At 35.0% G+C, this 20,393-nt stretch overlaps 1 protein-coding gene across 3 annotated transcripts; it reads right to left on the bottom strand.

Moving 5' to 3' along the window:
- Positions 1-1,360: 1,360 nt before the first annotated feature.
- LOC108047321 (RYamide receptor) lies at positions 1,361-20,320 on the bottom strand. 3 transcript variants are annotated; one of them, XM_017127438.2, is made up of 8 exons: positions 19,960-20,320; positions 8,960-9,155; positions 7,806-8,008; positions 5,401-5,549; positions 5,212-5,333; positions 4,931-5,157; positions 4,670-4,861; positions 1,361-2,800 (listed from the first exon to the last, which is right to left on the bottom strand). In XM_017127438.2, the coding sequence occupies exons 2-8, from the start codon at positions 9,030-9,032 to the stop codon at positions 2,147-2,149; spliced, it is 1,620 nt and encodes a 539-aa protein (XP_016982927.1). In that variant the 5' UTR covers positions 9,033-9,155; positions 19,960-20,320; the 3' UTR covers positions 1,361-2,146. The 3 variants fall into 3 exon arrangements, with proteins under 3 accessions (XP_016982927.1, XP_016982925.1, XP_016982926.1); XM_017127436.2 differs by having other exon boundaries at positions 4,931-5,333; XM_017127437.2 differs by lacking the exon at positions 19,960-20,320 and adding an exon at positions 13,989-14,071 and having other exon boundaries at positions 4,931-5,333.
- Between the last annotated feature and the right edge of the window lie 73 nt (positions 20,321-20,393).

Genomic DNA, 20,393 nt, shown 5'->3' with positions numbered 1-20,393 from the left:
GCAAGAACAGCACATACAGATGCACTGAAAAAATAACTATTAATTTTTCCGAACAATCGGTTTTTACCAGTCCTCTTATATTTATTGATGAAATAAATGAAGATAGTAATAAACTATAAACCATAATTTAATCGGATAGATTGTTGGTACTAAACCTTTGCTATATTTGCATATTTTGCAAAATGAATGAATATAATAACCGAATTCAAAATATTCAACTGCAAAAAAAGAAATTTGAATTGTATACATTCTTACGCAGCCAATACATTTTAAGATTTTCTGATCCAGATCTTAATCCTGTACTTTTTTTTTCGGTACAAATTCACATGGTAACATACCTCATTGCGTGACATAGTTGTGGTTGCTGTTGCAGCCGTCATATATTTGTGGGCAATTGTCATTGTCCACATACAGACAGTCTGGTATTGCTTGCATTGGCATTAGGATAAAAAGGGTTGGTCAAAACGGCGGAGGGCTGATTATGGCTTCGGCATTTAAAGAGTTTAAATTTGATTAATGTAAATTGGTTTTATATACAACATTTTTTAATCGCTTTGTACATTAAAGAAAAATACCTAACACGTACTTCACAATTACCTTAAAACTAAGTTAATTGAAATGTTTAATTTCCTTCCTTTACATTTAATAGATTCCTATAGGTAATATTTTAATTGTAAATCACTGTCATAGTCAAAATAATTCAAATAATTCAAGTTTGGTTTGGGTTTCCATTAATGGATGTAACCATTTAAATGTGTCATTCGATTTTAGTCGATTTTATTTCTTAAGTCTACTATCGAAAGATTGGCATTTTATTTCTTACTACAGAAAGTTTGGTTCAGATTTAATCTTAATCTTGTCATAAGATCGAGTTCTTTTACCAAATTTACCTTTTATCAGGTGTTAAAGCTTTACCAAAGTTCACTTGAAATAAGATTTAATTTTACACCAGAAATCAAACGCACTTGACACCATCTAAGGGTTAAAGCTTTTCTATGTCTTCGCTGCGCTTACAAGAAACTTTAAAGCTTTTCGACCATCTTGGGCTTTTGATTGGCCACTTCCGGTTCGAGTCTACGCTAACTAATAATCTCTGAAGTAAAAACCCCAAGTGGACCACTCAAGTAAAATCACTTTAAACTTGAAAGTACACTTTCTTTATATCCCAAATTTATAGCAGCAGACCATAATTTAAAGATAAAAAGCTTCCCCTTGCCAGTTTAATTTAAGACCAACAAAATTAAGCGGATATGCATACAATTTATGGGGCACGCATAAACAATAATAATTGTCCTCCATTGTAATTAACAAAAAAAAGAAAACTCGTATATATTGTTGGTTTGCTTAATGACTCGAAATGTTTATTCGTTTTCGTTTGGTAATTTAATACAATAATAATTACATTAATTAGCCTTTCTGTTTTATTTTTTCAATGACATATATTGTACATTCCATTTGCATTCTGTATGCAGTTTTTAATACATAATCGGATTTTTGTTAAATAACTATTGAAATAATTTAATTTAATGCTACTTAATAGATTTCAGGTGCTTATTTAATTTGATATATTTTTTGCCTTATAATAAATTGATTTGGTGAATTTTGGCTTTGAAAGAAGAACTTTAAACAATCGATTTTAAACAACGTTTGAACCAAGTTCTGTGTGTTTTAATTCACATATATTGTGCCTTAAGGAACGCATTTTGTAGTTACAATTATTATAATACTGTACATGGCTCACGACCAGCATTCACACTCAATCAATACACATCCTTCTGCGAACCAACTATCAGCAATGGGACTTGTAATCACAATTCATTAAGACGAAATCACAGAGGTTACTAGTCAAGTTCCAATGACACATTTAGTTTGGGAAATTAAATGATTTTGATTGAATGAGTTTACTATTATACTCTTATTTATACTTTATTTATGCTTAGTTGTACAGTGTGAATAATAGTTTCTGTACTAAAATGATGGTGGTATGGGAGTGAATGATTGTTTTGAACTCCGCAAGTTTTTTACATGTTCTTACTCCTATGTGATCAGTGGTAAAGCAACCAATGAATAATTCAATTTGTTCAAGTGAATGGCTTCAGAATGTGTCAGTGGAACACGGCTATAACTTAAATAACTCTAGTTTAGATTAAAGTGGTTGCCACAAGGACTTGCCCGGCTCTTTATCCTTCACCTGTGAGCCGGGCAGATGGACACGCGACACCTCGCTGAGTATACAGGTGCCGTCGCACTCCGTCTGGCTGCCGAATTCCTGTTCGCAAATACAGCTGGAGTTCTCCCTGCTCAGCAGGGCCAGCCGAACTCCAGCTCCGGGGGGCATTTCCTCACTGGGCGGCGTGGTCGATGGCAGCTCCATGAGTGCCATGTCGTCCTCGCATTCGAGTACGTTCGGATGCAGGGGTTTAAAATTGTTACGTCGCCACGGTGGCATTGAGACACCTCCAACTGGACCCGAAACAGCCGGACCCGCGGCAAAGGTAACCACACTTTGATGTTGATGATGGCCGTTGTTGTTCTGCCCACTACTTCCGTTGAACAACCCGCTGTTGCCACCGCCCCCGTGCACCCGCGGCATATGCAAACCGGTTTTGCCATTGTTGACCCCACCTCGGCCCGCACCAAAGAGATTACTCCGTATTCGCATCGAGGAGTTGGCGTAGGTCGACCTTATGGAACTGGCGCGGGTGTGCATCGAAAATGTCCTTTCGTGGGCGTCCAGGCTCGTTTGGAACTTGCAGAAACACGCAGCGAAGCGCTTATTAAATTCCCGCTTGAACTTTTCCTATATGGAGCAAAATATGTAAAACAGGCTTAGTTAGTTTTTCTCGATAATATAGAAAGGGCAGAAAGGGTATTATTTAACGCTTGAATAGTAGATAATCACTTAAGAAGGGGGATAAATTTTAAACATTAAATTGTACATTTAAACATTCAAGGAATTGTTAAAGTTAATTTTATATTAATTTTTTTAGCCATTTTTTATGTGACAGCAACAAAAAAAAGGCATATTGTGCATCTTAAAATATGTGTGCAAGCAAATTAAATAAAATGCCTTTCTAATTAAAAAAATTACATTTAAATACATTTTATCACTTTACTCTTATACAAATACTCTTTATACCATTAAAAGATAAAAGTGCTAAAAATAAGTTTATTGCCTTTCAAACAAAGTGACAAGGAAAATATAAAATCTATTTTTTCTCAAGTTATTTGTGTTTGCTGCACAAGTGAAATCAAAGTTTTTGCGATTTTTCGGTCTAATTAAAAAGTGGAGTGCCAGCAAAAAACTTCAGAAAAGCAAAAACTTGCCGGCAGCTAAGGCCTCTTTTCGGCTAATGAAAATGGTCTAAATAATTCTCCACCTCCGCTGGCAAATGCCATTTGTCTTCGCTGACAGTAAAATAGAATATTTGTCGACAAAGTTTTCACGCACACTAAGAAGCAGAAAAAGTTTACGAGCATTCGCAGATCTCGCTCTCAATCTATCTTTTACAGACAATTTAAGTGTCAAAGCAAACAGCCGTGGGGTTTTTTCGCTTTTTCGGTTTGCCACTTTGACATTTCGAAGATTTTTGTGGATTTGCCTACAATTTGCGGGTTGCAATTCCTGTGGCTTAGACTGTAGGTGTTTGCTTATTGGCTACAGTGAAGCGATGCTTTAATTAACTTTGACAAAGTATTTTTTGTCTCGGCTATTTTTGGTACTCTGCTAAAAGAAATTGGAAATTGTTTCAAAGTAAGCCGAAATTTACTTTTGGTAAAATGTGACGCGGATGCTAATAAATCAGTGAAAGGAAAAGTGGAAAAAATCAACAATGTAATCGATTTGTTCACAATGAAATGAAGTGGGTCGAATTTTACTTATTTCGATGCTTCCTTGAGTTGTAAAGCGACGACACTTCCATGAAAGTAATTTTGTGTAATTTATTTGATGAGTTAATTATAAACCAGAAAATATTTACGATGAGATAGCAAATAATATATATTTGTATAGTTATAGGAATAGTTGAGAATTAATGTATTTACTGTCTATATCGAATTTTTAATGTTTTAATGAATTCTGTTAGTAAATGACTTAAAATGCTAGTTCGTTTTTTTTTAATTTTTGATATAAGTTTCAAGGTTTTAAACTATTAATTTTTGTTTTATTTTTGAAAATGAACTAATAAGTTTAATAAAAGATTTAAGCTAGCTAAGCAAATGTCTTCGTAAAGCACGCATTTATTAAAATTATTATCTCCAGATAACAATGTAAATTATATTTTATTCCTTTTTTATTCACTATTATTATTAATTATTATTATTTTTATTAACAGTAGTTTATTTACTGCATCAGTAGCAAATATTTTGAAAGGTTTTTTTCACGTGTGCGAAGGAGTTTTTCTGTAAATCTCCCGTCAATATTTGACTTCCCCTACTTATAGGCAAAAAACTATTCGAAGACCATAAGTCCCTCGTCAATCCCACTATTCCCAGGCAAATTTAGTGTCCTTTCCGAGACTTACATCCCCTTAGTGCAAATCCAATAAACGTGTCCCTGCGGAACAACTTCGAACCAGAGGACGCCTAAATAAGCCCAGACAGGCAAATGCGAATTCAACACTCGCAAACAAATCGGGACAAACAATCATCACCATTCAGGCTCACTTACGTTGTAGATGCCATAAATAAAGGGATTGTAGCAGCTATTGCTCATGGCCAGCCAGTCGCAGCAAAACCAGACGATGCTAATAAAATGGTAGTCGTTGATTTCCGGGATCGTTACATACAGTATATTATAGAGTTGCAGTGGCAGCCAGCACAGGCCGAAGATAACGACCACGATAATCAGCATTTTGATGACCTGCGAGCGGCAGGGAAAAAGGAAATTAAATCCCGACCGGACTCGCATCCTCCTCCCTCTTCCACTCACCTTTTTCTTGTTTTTCAGCAGCGTTATGTCCCGTGAATCCTGTGCATTGCCCGGGGCCCGAGTGCCCCACAATCGCACCGCCATCTGAATGTAGACAAAGCTGATGACACAGAAGGGAACCAAATACTGCACAAAGACCAGAGTGTAGCGAAACGATTGCAGTTGATCATCCGATAGGTTCTTGTTCATGCAGAATGGTCGCGTCACATTGAAGGTTTCATTGTTCTCTGTTTGAGGGTCGGGTAAAAATTGGTCAGCTCGTGAAATCCGTATTAACTTACCTCGAAACCTTTCGGTCAGCTTCTCCACCCGAAAGGCGACGGCAAAGGGCACCGCAAACAGCAAGGCCAACATCCAAATTCCCCCAATTATGAACTTCGATATGAACTTTGTGGGACGTGCCCTGCATGGGTAAGCCGATTTTTAATGATTCTGCCGATTCCGAATTGGAAATGCTGCCCCCTACTCACCTAAGTGGATTAATGATGGCCCGATGTCGATCGATTGCAATGGCGGTCAGCGTAAATACAGAGACATTGACGCTTAGTGCCTGGACAAAGGGGCAGAAGCTGCACATGAACCACGGCAGGTTCCAACTCTGCAGCAGGGCAGCCTGGAACTGCACAAAGAAAAAATATAGATCAATAGTTAGCATTTCTCCTCTGTACATGTACAATTTTAAATTATTCGATGCTTAGTCTTCGTGGCTATTCATGAACAAAAATATTGTATTGTTTAATAATAGATAAATTGTTCTTAAAATCAATAAATGGGTATTCAACAATTTGATTAAAAATTTAGACAGGATAATAAAAACAAGTTTCACAAGATGTACGTAAAAACTAACAAGACAACAAACAAATTTTAATAAAATATGTATGTAAGAGCTTTTATTTGCTGGTACAAAATGGAACTTGTGTGACTTAATTTAATATATAACTCGGGATAAAGACATTTAAAAATGTGATGCTGTGAAAATGCACTTCTATACAAATATTTAACTCAAGTGATTTATAGTCACTGACCCCCTTTGGACTTTACGTAAAAATGCATTAAAAAAAGTGATTTATATTACTAATAAAAGAAAATTTAACTAGATTTGTATACATTTAAAAAGTACTTCTAAGAAATTATAAAAAACTGACCGTCCAAATGCACATAATTTAATTTAAGGTAATGCTAAAAATTGTATTAAAAAAATTATTATAATTAATTAGTTTGTTAAACTTAAAGAGATATTTTATATTTTATTTAAAATACATTTTTCAAAGCATTTTTCTCAGTGCACACAAAAGGGCACGCATGTATGACTATCGGTGCGATGTGCGATGATTAAATCAACCGAAAATTGCGACCCCATTCGAGTCAGAAGGCAAACATCCATTAATGGACACTGGGCCGCAAACAACAGGAAACTGTGGGGGTGTTTTGTTATGGTTTGGCCCTGTCCCAACAATTCATGGGCAAATAAATTGCCAAAATCTCTGTTCAGTTGGTGGACTGAGATTTCGTGGCAGGGAGTGCGAACGTGAGTGCGGTTGCTGCGGATATTTGAGAAACGCGCTTTCTCCTTTCTCCAATGGCCCCGCAAATTGCAATTTTCTCGCTAGCTTATTGATGACACTCACTGGCGGCTATGACAGGACCAAAGTTCTGTTTGATTGCGGGATTAATATAAATTAAGGGCGGAAAGTGAAGGGTGACTTTGTTACAAGTTCAAAGTTCAATGGAATACCGCATAAGAGCTTAATTGCAAGAATTTGTTTAGTCTATTTGAATTAAGCCTACATTTGAATAGTTTCATATAATTTATTACAATTATTATATTTAATGAGTATAAGTACATAGTAAAAGTAATACATTAGCAGTTTAAGTATTGGTCTAAAAATGTATTACCTTTTTTATGAGCTATAATAATATTTTTAAACAGTTATAATTATTTTATAATTAAATTACGAAATAACTGTCATATTAATATTTTAAGCAAATGTGTTTATTATATGGGTAGTTCTACTTAATCCTTTACATATTGATAATATGAATTTGTTTATTTAATTAATACTTATTAAGCTTGTTTAAGGCAATGTTTGACTTTAACATTCCCCCTTAAATTATTTTGTGAATGAAAATGCGAAACACTACAAAACTTGTCGATACCAGCAGCCAACTAATTAATGTTCTTATTATTTTCATTAGCATTTTTCTGATCTGATTCATATTTGACCATTTCCCGTCTAAACAGAATTTTCAAAGCATGTTTGCGTATGTATTTAATAATTCCACCGAATCAATTGATGATAATAGCTTTACAGTTTTAAAGTATCACATACAAATCCAATCTGCTTTCATTTGCTGCCGCCAGAAATGGGGCGAGAAAATTGTTCACTTGGCTTTTAGCACTTTAATTTCAGTGGCTTATATGGAATAGTAATCCCATTAACACATAAACCGAAAATCGCATTAAAATTTCAAGTAGGTAATATTCCATTACCCCAGCTTTTTGGATGTGCGGGAGAGTAGGCGTTGTCGATTTTCTAATTTCAAAAATGAGCGCTTGCCGTCCGGAAATTAAATTGATGCTGGATTACGCCAGAATTGATGTCCCTGGGCCCTGTGCTTTTTAAAATGTGTGTTAGTGTCCATTAAGGACTACCTATCTATGGCGAAAATAAGTGAAAACTAATGCTGATGCTGTTGGCTTGTGTGATTTATGCATATAAATTGTGAACAGCGTCGCGCACGAAAAACATTTACGTTGATATCCGTTTACCTGCGCAACGCTGCGTATGCGCGATGTTTATTTTATGCATTTTACAGCCACATAAAATAAGCCTAATTACCTGTAATTCAATTAAGCACCGCGGCCGTAACTCACCTGAAATGGTATGCAGAATAGGCCAATGATCACATCGGCAAATGCCAAATTAGCGATATACATATTTGTCACAGTTCGCATTTGTCTGGTAGTGGCCACCACCCAGATAACCAGAGTGTTGCCAATGACAGCCACGATGCTGATTCCCCCATAGAAGATGGACAGCAGGGCCACAATCTCAGCGGGGGCCGCGTACAAACGCTCTGCAAATGGATTGCAAAATAGTTATGATTCAGTTTTATCCTCACTCAAAAAAATTAAAGGATGGAGAAGGAATTAAATATAATTTGTTGCTTAAATTTTTGGTTTTTGTGCTGATTAATGAATTGTTTTTCAAAATGCTTGTTTAATCACTTATCCCTTTAAAAAGCAAAAATGAATAAAATAATACATATTTTGTTTTCGGTTGGATTGGCATAGTTTTATGCCCAAAATTTCACCTTAAGAAAATTTTTAATTTTTAAATAAGCTTTAGGATATAGTGAGTAGGTATTTAGAGAAAGATATTCTAAAATTGCATTATTCAAATTAAATTTTTAAGTTTTTTCCAGTTTAGCCACTTTATTCCATTGTGTTATTGCTGTATAACATTAAAAATAAATAATGATAAATACTTTTTCACAAAATTAAGTGTTGCTATTAAGCTGTCATAGTGGAATATAATGCTTCATATAGGAATTCAAAAATTTAAGTTTTTGTGAGTTAATACATTTTTATGTGCTGCTTTTTCAGTGTTGAACAGTGTCACAAATCCCGCTAGCCTGACGGTAGCAGATTATTGCAAGTGTCAGATGTCTGTCAGTTGTTGGCAGGACCAACGACATTGACATTCCTGCTGACTGGAAAACGTCAAGGAAATTGAATCGGATTTATAATGCCAGTTTTAGATAAGAGCTTGAAAGTCCAACTTTTGCCCTTACATGGCATAGAAATGTACATGTACCTGATACACATTTCCAATACATTCAATTAAAATGCTCGAATTTAGACTTTTATTAAGCACACCAAAAGCACATTAATAATTCAGGATCAAAGAACTAACAGCGCGCTGAGAAAACAACAACAAACGTGTCTATGTTTTGATTGATGATGTATCGAGTCAATTTAATCCAGTTGGATGAATCCTGTCCCCAAGAGATTAGGGAATAGCTTACCAAATTCCGCTTCCTCTTCGGCTCCGGGCAAGAATTCCAGGCGGGATTCCTGCTCGATTAAGTCCATTGCCATGGCACTATGTTCTTGTCTTGCCTAATGATAATATAATATCCTCTAAAGCTTGTACTCAAGTTTGACTTTTCTTTGTTTATGTAGTGCAATACATCTTTAGGGGCTTCCTGGCATTGTTGCGATCTAAAAGAGAAAGATACAAATTTCCACAATTATTCAGCTTCCATAAAAGTTGGTTTAAAGTAACATACAACCATTCATGTGGTCAGAGTAAATCATGAATGCAGACAGCAAGGAAAACAAATGATCCAAAATAACATTGAAAAACTAAACAAGCAATCTCAGTTTTCCCTCAAGGAACTGACCAATTTCAATGGGTGGACATGAGTAATGGCTCAGGTGGAATCACCTGTCAGCTTTCTCATGTGAAAAGTTTGCATTGTATAATTGAAAATGCACTAAAATTCATCTCGTTGTTTTGTGCCGGGGGCAGTGAAACAGAATGTCGTTCCTTATGAAAACAGTTTTGACTCCCCAATAATATTTTTATGTTTTTATTGAAGAGTCACGCCAACGCTCAAATTTTGGCTTAAACGTATTGAGGCTGTTCCTTTATAATAAACAAGCACTGACTAAGTTCATTGATTGATGAAAATAAGATTCTCAGTGTGGTTAATTGGCCATTTATCGAGTGCTTAACATTTGGGATGACTTGTTAATTTATCTTCTATAGTGTAAACACTGTCAAGACTTGTTAATTTATTGGGCAACTAAATGTTTATTTTATTGTCAGACCAAATTGCTATAGATTTGTGCAGGGGTTTTTATATAAAAAATATTTAATTTTTAATGTATTTTTTACCAATCAATGTTAATCATTAACATACTAATAATAATTTAATAATACATTTTCGATGGTTTTGTTGGACTCGAGGTTAAATGAAGAAACAAAATTAGTTTTACCTCTAGAAAAACTTTATCTAGTATTTTACTTGCCAACAAATTAAATGGTTCTAATTGCTCATATTTTATTCAAAACATATTTTCCTCATACCTAGCTGGTTATTGTTTTGTAAATGACTTATGCCTTACGAATCATTTTAAGGCTTTAAAATTCAAGAAAGTAGGAAGAAAATATTCTTTCTTTATTCAACATGTTACCTAACTAAACTGTTTAACTTATTATATGGTACCTTTGCTAAAGCTTTTACTTTATTTTTGGACAATAACTTTATACCAAGTTATTTTTTCGCAAAAACTACAAGCCCATGCACACAAATTCTGTAATAAATACACTCGTAAATTTTCTTCTTTTGTAGTGCCACATAGCATATGTGAACATATTTTCGAAGGTATTACGAGCAGTACTCGATGGACATATGCCTTGGAAGCTTTTGCCGAAATAAGCATTTGCTTTCTAATCCTCTTTGATGGGAGGACGAAATCCTAAAAATATACTTATTTGCGTAGCTCAACGGGAACTGCAGATAATATGCCAGCTCAGGACTTAATGCGATTTTTCAAGTGTAAACTAGATAGGGAGTGTGCATTGTTGAAATTGCGTATATGGGATCCCACGACCACCGCTAACGCATTTAGTTGTCGGTTCATCAGCTTAAAGGCTGAAAGCCATAAAGGCCAAGCCATAAAGTACAACTTTGTGTGGGTGTCCTATGCAAAGATTCGCTGCCAGCTGTTTGAAAAATTGTATACAATTTTTCAGTGGCAAAAGGGGGATAAATCGGGAAAACTGTCGGATCCGTTTATGCTTACAGTAAGTGCAATTAGTCTGCCCATGCGAGACGCAAAGATTTTCTAATTAACGTCAAAGGAAAGACTCTCTTTATTCGTGTCCCTCTTGTTTTGGTTTGAATTTTGATGGTCAACTAATTGAGAGCCAAGGATTTTCGGGCCATTAAGCTGACGTAAATGTTGGTATGTGTGTGCCTTTGCAATGATACACTAAAAAAAATGAACCCACATTTTTAAAATAAATACTTAAATAATACTTTAATACGTCATTAATATAATACTTAATTATTTCATTTAAATATGAAATGTTCATTACGGATTTTAAACATTCTAAGTAATTTCAAAAATTGTTCTTATTTTTCTCCGTGTTCGAAGCCCCAGACGGCGTGAAAAGTGCTGCCGTAGATTTTCCACGAAACTCACTCGAAACACACTCGAGAACAAAGCAACAGGGATTCATGTCACTCAGGACCAAACCATTAATTTGTAAAATTTACAGACTTTTGACTTCACACAAACAAGAAATATGGGACGCACGTGCGAGTAGCAAAATATTCAGGAATGGACCCGGGTGAATTGAATAAAAAATTTGTTGAATGAAAATTGTTGTTCAAGCAGCGAATATTATTAAACGTGTATCCTATTAAAACGTCAGTGGGGCGTAGGACATCAAAGAGCAAATTCATATTGGATGGCAACGTAACGTAACGTAGCTTCAAAAGTTTGGCCTATCATCAGCAAGCCATTTGACAACAATGTAATATGGCAATGTAGGCTCCCACGTCCTGTTCTTTTAAATAACAGTGAGCATTGCGCATACGACACATAAGCCCAGCAACATCAGCCACATTATGGCAAGGCTTATGCCGAGAAGGGGCGACAGATTTAATGAAAAAGGAAAAGAAAAGACAACATGTCCAATAAAAGCGCAACTGTATGCTGTCGCTATTTAATACCCTTGCAGGGGGTAATATTCTGACAGGGAGTTTACTACGCCACAACAGTTAAATTATAAATATTGATATTAATTTAAGAATAAACTCTTCACCAACTGATTCTTAGCTTAAAACTTTAATCATAGGTATTTATTTTAAGCTCTTTTGCTTTAACAAAAAGATAATTTAAGGCTAAACAAAAATAGAAAACTTTATCCTTGCCCTGCCATATCAATGTAATGTTATCTAAAATTACATTAAATCTTAAAATTATACAAATAAACTAACTTTGAACTTTCTAAGATACTCATACAATTTTAAAAAATGAATTAAAATGCCAAAGTAAACTTGTCCCCTATTCGTCCAAAAAGAATGGTTAAATCTAAGGGCAATATAAATTCGGTCCAAATTTTTTTTTTCGTATCTTATTTGAGTTCAAGAGAGAGGTAAAGGGACTAACCGAAGGCTTAAGAATCGAGCGTGTAATTTTCAGGGGTCGTGTGTGTATCTCTGTTTACAATGCCAACGGACTTTGGACCTAAGCCTGAACTTAGACGGCGTGTGTTTACGGCTTCTGGTTTGATTGGTCTTTTGGGACAAATGTTTTCAGCTGTCTGGTCTTATTTTAATAAATAATCACTTGGTTGAGCGAGGATTGTAATTAAGATTGCTGCCATTTTAGTTAATGTGTCAAAGAAGTGGTGATAAATTAGAACCGCTTTAGGAAATGTCACAAAAAGTTAAAATAAGCCCATTATATTCAAATCCTTTTGAGCTGGCCTTATCTTATTTAATAGGTTTTAAAGTAAACTTTTCTTAACCAATTCAAGCTTGAATACTTTGGCTGTGGCTTATTTATCTTAATTTTCTTGGTATTGACAGTTTCAATTTGAAGCAGACCGGATATTATTAAGCCCATTTCCACGCAAATTGATGGCCACTTGAGACTCTGTTGTCGGCAGGACTCAAAGAAGAATCAATTAAAAATTAATGAAACACAATGTCCCAGGTTACAGGTAAATGATTTTAGACGGCTTACTAATTTGCGCACAGCACGATAAAATGTTTTGCCACAATTGCTGACCAAAAAGGCTTGTCCAGCATCAAAAATTCTGTTTTAATCTCTTGATGAAATGCTTTTAGCTATCGGGAGACGAAAACTTTCCCACAGTTCATTAATCTTTCTTCTTATACAATTTTCTTGCTTCGCTTTTGGCCTACCTTTCCCCAACAGTGTCCACTCAAATGACCTTGTTAAGTACCTCCCATTATGGTCGCCGGTCCTTTGGAATTGTTTGCGTAATATCCGGCCGCAATGTGCTCCCTTTTGCGGCTTCTTAGCTATTTTACAATTGTAAAATGCTAAAATTAGCAGGCCCAAAATTCTCTTAAAATTAATAACAAAGTTATGTCTGTCCGCCGATTGCCGCTTGTGGCATACAATTTAATTGCGCATTACAGGAAAGGATGCTTTGAAAAAATGACCCCCAGGTGTCCTATTCCTTCGGACACGTGGCTCGTAAAAAAACAGAGATGGCAGGCAATCATTGAACAGGTCACAACCATTGAATCGAAATGAAGGTCTCTCTGGAAATACACTTGTGAAGTATGTAATGCTTAATTTGAATTTGGTATTATGTTTGTATGAGCTGATCGATTTAAAACGTCCTTTAAAAAAATATATACTTAAGATGGATGTTTTTAACAATATTTGAAACGTATTTTGTTTGTCGTTAATAACTATAAAAATAGTGTTTTGTTTTTTAGTGTTTAAAAAAGATATTTAAATTCTAAGTTGACAAATATTCAAAAAGCATATACACAATTGCAAAATATTTTTTTTTTGTCATTTTTTACTTGGATGTCTCCTTATAATACTAGAAAGATATTTTATTTAAATTTTGTCGTTACAATAAAAGTTTTAACATTTATTATTCGTTAATAGGTGTTTTCATTAATATAACTATAAGTTATAAAGTAATAAAATAATCAAATAAATTATTTAAAACACCCATAAAACGCTTTTACCTATACGTATCTACCAAATTAAACGTGTTAGTTAGGCATGCCCTACTTCCTTCTATGCAAACACTAAAATTAGTTTCGCAATAAGGGCTTTCTTTTCCAACTTCTGTATCACTTAATCCAAAAATTGTACTGCCCTTTCTCACGTAACGCAACCATCTCTTAGCCAAACCATAATCCAAAAGAAGAGCCTCTCATCAACACATAAAAAGAAAATAGAACCACAAGGTGAAAAAGGGCAGGGGATTATTTTACGCACATTTTGCGCAATTTAAAGTCTAATTGTAATAAATGTGAGTGTTACCCGCAGGTGCTGTGAATCCCCTCTTTCGGCAGTCACGCCCAAAACACGTATCCAGTTGAATTGGTATTAATATAGTTTTATTTCGGCACACAACTCCTCCGGCCACAACAAACTTTTCGGTGCAAAAATCTAATTAAAAGTCCTTTTGTGAGTGGCGTGAATATTTGGCTTTTCGTTGTATTTGAATTCGCTTTCACCGGGGAGCTTTCGGTTTCCTTTTTAGAAGGCTGCTGAGCATCCTAACCGCGCGAGTTTCCGTTATCAACTGTTGGCAGCAGGTTCCTTCTCGGCTGGAACAACTGTTGAACTGTTGGCAACAAGCACACGAACCCAAAGTACGAAGCCCAGCCGACGCCGCAATTTCCAAAGGACAAGAAAACGAGGCGGTCTAAAAGGAAATTTTAACACTCAAAACACAACAAGTTGCACTTCAAACGTGTTTGCCATCGAACCAAATCTGCCGACCCTTAAAGTTAGCAGAAAGTAAAAAAAAAAAAAAGAGTAATACACGGTACATAAAAGTATAAATTTATGATACCCATTTTCATTTCGCTGGCAAGTTTATGCTGATGAAGCTAACTGAAAAATTAGTAAGTAGAGTAATAAGCAATTAAAGAGAGATCTGCATACCCCTCGAAAAATAAGTGGAACCAATTTGCTATTAGCGGATCCCCGGCTCTTCTGCACATTTTTTGCACTTATCGCAGCATTTCCATGTCATCTGCTTTAATGCTCCCAGACACCTTGACATCGTGCACTAAATCCCAGTGGCTGAACACATTCTGATTTGCATACATAGTATAAACACACACATTCTTTAGCACGCTCGCGTCTTCTGAATGGGAATTAAATTACTTATCATGCTGAATAAACGGAATGCCAAAATTTGTACCATTCTCATACCTTTTTGTTCGCCAAACCCATATGCAAATTTTGTGGAAAATGTGGCGGAAATTGAAAACAGATAATCTGAAAAGTGCTCTTTTGCACACAACAGAATTATTCTTATTGATTGATGTCAACTTTAGGGACAGCGAATCATGTCAAACCAACTGCGGAAATATTAGGAAGTATGTGATTGCAGTTAACATTTCGGTTTTCGTTTTATCTATCAGAACATTTTCCTTTAAATATTTAATAATTTGTGGGACATATCTTGATGAAACTTTGGTGTACGTGTGGGATCCTTCTCAGTTGAGATTGTGCAAAATATTTGACAAGCGGATCACGTTTGCTCGCAACTCATTAAAATGTGAAACCCTTTAAAAAAAGGACACGTACTCTTAATTAAATTGGTTAAAGTTTAAAGGCAGGGAAAAAGCCGAAATAAAAGTTTATTTTAGAGATAGGGTCCGAGAGCCCACGAGCACATGTCTAGTTTAATCAAACCGTAATAGAAAACCATTTGATGAGGGCCTTCACAAATGTCTCATGTTTTTTAGATAACTTAACGTTAACCAGGTAAAAAGTAGACTAAAATTACAAGTCTGAAAGTGATTGTGACACAAACGCAATGATATGTCGACAGGGCATGGGAAAATCATTGTCTACGGGGGATGGCTAGCCTGTCAAATTAGTATTCATGCTCCTTTTTTGCCTTTGGCTGACAAAATTTCCAGACGACAGGTGAAAATAGACCGTAACTGTTTCCGTTGAAATGTGTTTATTAGATTGAAGCATATTTGTGCCGATAAAAATTGATTTCATTTTATTTCACGCCCACTCAGCATGAGGTTTTCATACTCCAGACTGCCCCCTGCATTCCACTTTGAGTGGCATTTTGCAAATTTCGATTAGAATAAATTCTTATGTGGTAAAATATACAAATATGCCAATCAAGAAGCTCTGGAAAATTCAATTAAAATTCTTTGAAATGCAAACAATGTATTAGTTACACATATATTGTTGCATAAACCATGTTTCTTATCAAGTTTATCATTTAATTGAAGATTTATTTAACTGATAGTTTGAACGAAAATTGATACATTTCCGTTGTAAATGTTGACTTAAGCTGATTTGCATATTAGTTGCATCTCTTGACAACCGACGAACTAAACGAAGCGCAGTTCAAAGGACTTTCCCCCAGACAAGGTATTGCAATGGCAATGACATACCTAAATCAAGTTAATCAGCACATTTAAATGCACACGAATGGCACCATTTGGCACGTTTTTTGCCTTCCAAAAAGCCAAAGAAATGTCCGCAAAGAATCCCACATCTAATCGGACATCTCAAGTGGCAAAAGGAAACCCAAAACTCAATCCCACGAGGAATAAGGCCACCGCCAGACAGGTAGAAAACAAATTTCACAGTCTATTGTCAGCTTCTTTCTGCGGCTGAATAAGCCCACACAATATAAATATTCAATGCGACTAATTACTGTCCAAATGTTATAAATATTTATAGAACATGCGGTTGGAATAGTCTAGACTTGATGGATACTTCCATCTAATTGTTGAAGATATCAACAATTGATTGCTTCAATATTTGGGTAGATGACTGTCTAATATTGGTCCCCATTATGATTTAATTATGAGATGATAATCACCTAATGGGAGTGTGATGATTATGTAATTATTACAAATGGTTTTGATGATTGAAACTTCCTTGTAATGAGTTTATTAATTAAGGTAAATGGCAAATAAGTTGGATTTCTGAGCAACACTAACACGTAATAATAACGTTATTGTATTCAATGTATTTTAGTTGACTTAAATAAATTTTCTTAGTCTTTATGCATTGCAAAACCAAATGAATTCTGTCATTTATAAGCCTATTTACATTTTATCTATAATCCTGCCCATCAAAGCCTAGCCAACCGACACATTTATTATTATTCATATTTTATATTATCCAATGAATATGTATTAACTTGATGATTACGATTGGCATTAGTCAATTTGTGTTCATTATATATTCAGGCTAAGAGGGAACGTGTTTATGTCCGTTGCTCTTAATTTCATCAATGATTTTCCCGCCGGTCAACAAAATCAAATGACATCTCTTTAAGGATTTAAGTCCGCGTTTATTTTAGACTTGAGAAAACCATCTGCCCAAAATGATGTCTATTCGACTATAAATAGAACAAATTTATGCAAAAAAGATGCAGTCAAACAAACATTCAACTGCTGACAATGAAATAATTTTACCCTCAGCAAACAATGTCAAAGAATTGCAAATAATTGCTATATTAGAATCTGTAGACATTTTAAGCAGAGACTCTGGCGAAGGAGGGTTGAAAATTTGCATTGTTTGAGAGCTCTACTCAACAACATTTTTTTGCTGGGCAAGGAAGAACCCTTCTTTCCAAAAACGTTGAAGTAAGACAAAAAAAAAGAACAATAGCGAAAAATGAAAGTTTTTCAATAAAAGTCAACAAGCGAGAAAACAAGTAGAAATATTTACGTGGCTGAGTGCGTGTTGGCACTTTGACAGATGGTGGATAGACGCCTTTTGACAGATACAAGCATTAAAGGAGCAATAAAGAAAATTAAAGTGTTAAATTGTTACAATTTTTATTTTTGTATTTTTATTTTGGGCGCCATTTATAATAATACATTTGAAATGGGATATGTATAAAATAAATATGTACAAAATCAAATAAAATGTTTTGAATATCAAAAATTTTAATTATACCTTAAAACAAAGAGCACTTTTTGAGTTAAAGCCTTTTACCCGATTTCCCTGAACAAGAATTTCTTACGTCCAGAAATTGCCAATGCCCCTGAGTTAAATTTCTAGAGAAATTTCAGAAATTAAATTTAAGACTTCAAAGTTTTCAAATTATCTTCAAGATCCTTTAAATTGCAACCACTTGGAGTTCTCTGCACTTCTGCTTGAACACACCCTCGAAAGTTCTTTAAACTTTAGACTTAGTCCCCATCACATATCTGCAGCTCGAGAAAAAAGTCTTAATTACCCAAAGGCATCTGCCACCCGTTCAGTGAACCTTGCAACAATCTTGAGTTGAGCGCGATTCAATTGAATTTCCTTCGCACAAGTTCGGCTAATTTTGAGCAACCATTCGTAGCTAATACAATTTGCCATTACAAATTCCAACTGTTCCTTGACCTTTATGCCAAACAATGGCAACGTAGAAGAGGTTCCACAAAAAAAGGTGGAACAACAAAGCCGACCATGTTGAGCAATCCCTTCCCAAAGGTCCAATTAAACGCTGCAAACCTGACAAAGCATCGCAGGAGCATTATGGACAGATGAAGAGGTCTGCCGGGACTTTTTTAAAAAATGTCATTATTGGTAATATGGCAACAAAGACACGGGGAATGAATAAAGGAATCCATAAAAAAAACGTTAGAAGCCCATGAAAGAAAAGATTTTAAAATAATATTTGAAAATAGAAGATTACAAAAATAAAAGATATTCATTTAAATTAATATCCACGTTATTAATCCTCCTTTTTAAAGTAATCATCTTATTGAAGCTCTCGTAAGTAGACTATGAAAATCTCTTTAAAGTTATGTAAATTAAAAGCATCATCCCCAGGCACTTTGTGTGAATCTCTCTCTTTCGACTTTTCCGGTTTAATCAGTAGCATATTTAAAAAATTAAGTTACAAAGCCAAGAAAATTATGGAAAAAGGATTTCAGACCTTTAAGCTTGAAGGTTGATGTAATTAATTGTGTGATGCGATATCCAGACAAGCTGCCTGGATTCCATTAACAGAAGCCCACCTGAAAATAATGCGTTTAATCAAACACTTCAGCCACAACAACAGGGCAAACATCATAAAGGTGCGTCATAATGATCGTTAGTAATTAGTGGCTTAGCAATTAGAAGTTAAATTCCAAAGGGTTAAATACCAACCAAAGCAAAGGATGAGTTTTTGGGGCAGGTTAGCAAGTAGAAGAGTTAGCCATATGTCTTCATTTTGTTTACTTTTACAAGCAGCAACCAAAACAGAACAGGAAAAAGCCATTTGTTCACTGTGTTTTCTCACATGCAATTTTGGATATTTCATGTTTATTTCTCTGCTTAAAACAACATACAACAAATTGCTGTGAAACTCCAGCGACCTTCTTAAAGTTCTTTATTATTTTAACGGTCTACTAAGTTCAAAAGACAGAAGTACTCTCTTCAAGAAGGTTGTTATTCTGTTTATTATGTGCTTTTTCCTTTTTCCTTTGTCTTTTGTTAATTTCCTTGCCAAGGCAGCGTTTGTCGCACCTGTAATAACCTCCCGTCACCTCTAATTGAAATTCTCTGGCCATGGCAACAAAGTGTAATAAGTAATGTGTCCTGAGAAGAAAAGGGGTTTCGGAATATAACGAAAGAGTTTTCCCAGCTGCTGGACAATTGAGGAACAAGAAAATACGGCTTACAGAAGCTGACTTCACATTTTGTTATCTGACATTTGAAATACCCAATGACGAGTACAACCATTACGAACAGAAAAAGGATTGCATCTGCATTACGAATGAAAATGTTTTACTTAGTGTCTATCAAGTGCTGGGAAATTGTATACTCAATTAAGATTTTCTCTTTTCACTTGTTTATAAATATTGAAGCGTTTCTCGTGCGTAATTGAACTTCTACAGGTGAGCCAACCGTAGCAGAAAATTTCCAAGCAAAGTGTTTGACTATCGCAAGTAAACAACACACTTTATATTCTATGCTCTTTTATTGTCCCACGTGATGTCAGTCTATTGGATGCTAAAATTTCATTGATAAATTTCGCGGACAACAAAAATTTACTAGCCGACTGGGAGAACATTTAAATTGCTCAATTGCCAAACAAATCAACCGAGTGTATGTGGTTTTAATAGATTTTTTATTTGTTTATTGATGCGAGAACTCAGATCGAATGAGTTACTCACCCCTCGCCCCGTTGGTTAACTATTTAATATGCCTATAAAGTGGGCAGTTTAATGCTCTTAATTGTAATGATAATGCATTTTTAACCATTTTTCAAAGAACGGAAAACCATTTGATGTGCATGTCATACTCAACTTACCCCACAAAAATAAATTACTTTTTTGATGAATTAAAATGCGTTTTTTTTTTTTCAATAAATTAATTAATACTCATTTGCTGACTGTTTTCCACTGTTTAATGCAATTAGCTTTCTGGTTATTTTCCTATTGACTCCGCGGTCATTTGTTTTACGGCCATAATCAGCAGGCAAATAAATAGAGTACTGTATCTATGTTTAAATATACTTTTAGATAAACACACTATCGAATGGTTTTTAATTATGGCTTAAATGTTTCAACAGTATTTCTGTTCGGAATATAATTTATTGTTTGAATTTAGTAGCGTATTGCTAACAAATTTGCGCGAATATATGGTTTTCTTTATTTTGATTCAGTTTTGATCGCGAGCCACAACCGCACGATAAAAGCTCACGGAGCCAACTGATGGCAACTGGAAACTCGGCAGCCTGTTAAT

Source organism: Drosophila rhopaloa, unplaced genomic scaffold (assembly GCF_018152115.1).
Source record: "Drosophila rhopaloa isolate 14029-0021.01 unplaced genomic scaffold, ASM1815211v1 contig_163, whole genome shotgun sequence".
NCBI classification, from domain to species: domain Eukaryota; kingdom Metazoa; phylum Arthropoda; class Insecta; order Diptera; family Drosophilidae; genus Drosophila; species Drosophila rhopaloa.
The sequence above is the reverse complement of the archived record's forward strand: the minus strand, read 5'-3'. Positions and strand labels throughout refer to the sequence as shown.

Coding starts and splice junctions, on each gene's coding strand:
- LOC108047321 (XM_017127436.2), bottom strand. CDS start 9,032: ATGGCAATGGACTTAATCGAGCAGGAATCCCGCCTGGAATTCTTGCCC. Junction 8,009..8,959: donor CGAAGAGGAAGCGGAATTTG/GTAAGCTATTCC, acceptor ATCCATTTGCAG/AGCGTTTGTACGCGGCCCCC. Junction 5,334..5,400: donor GCCATCATTAATCCACTTAG/GTGAGTAGGGGG, acceptor TTACCCATGCAG/GGCACGTCCCACAAAGTTCA.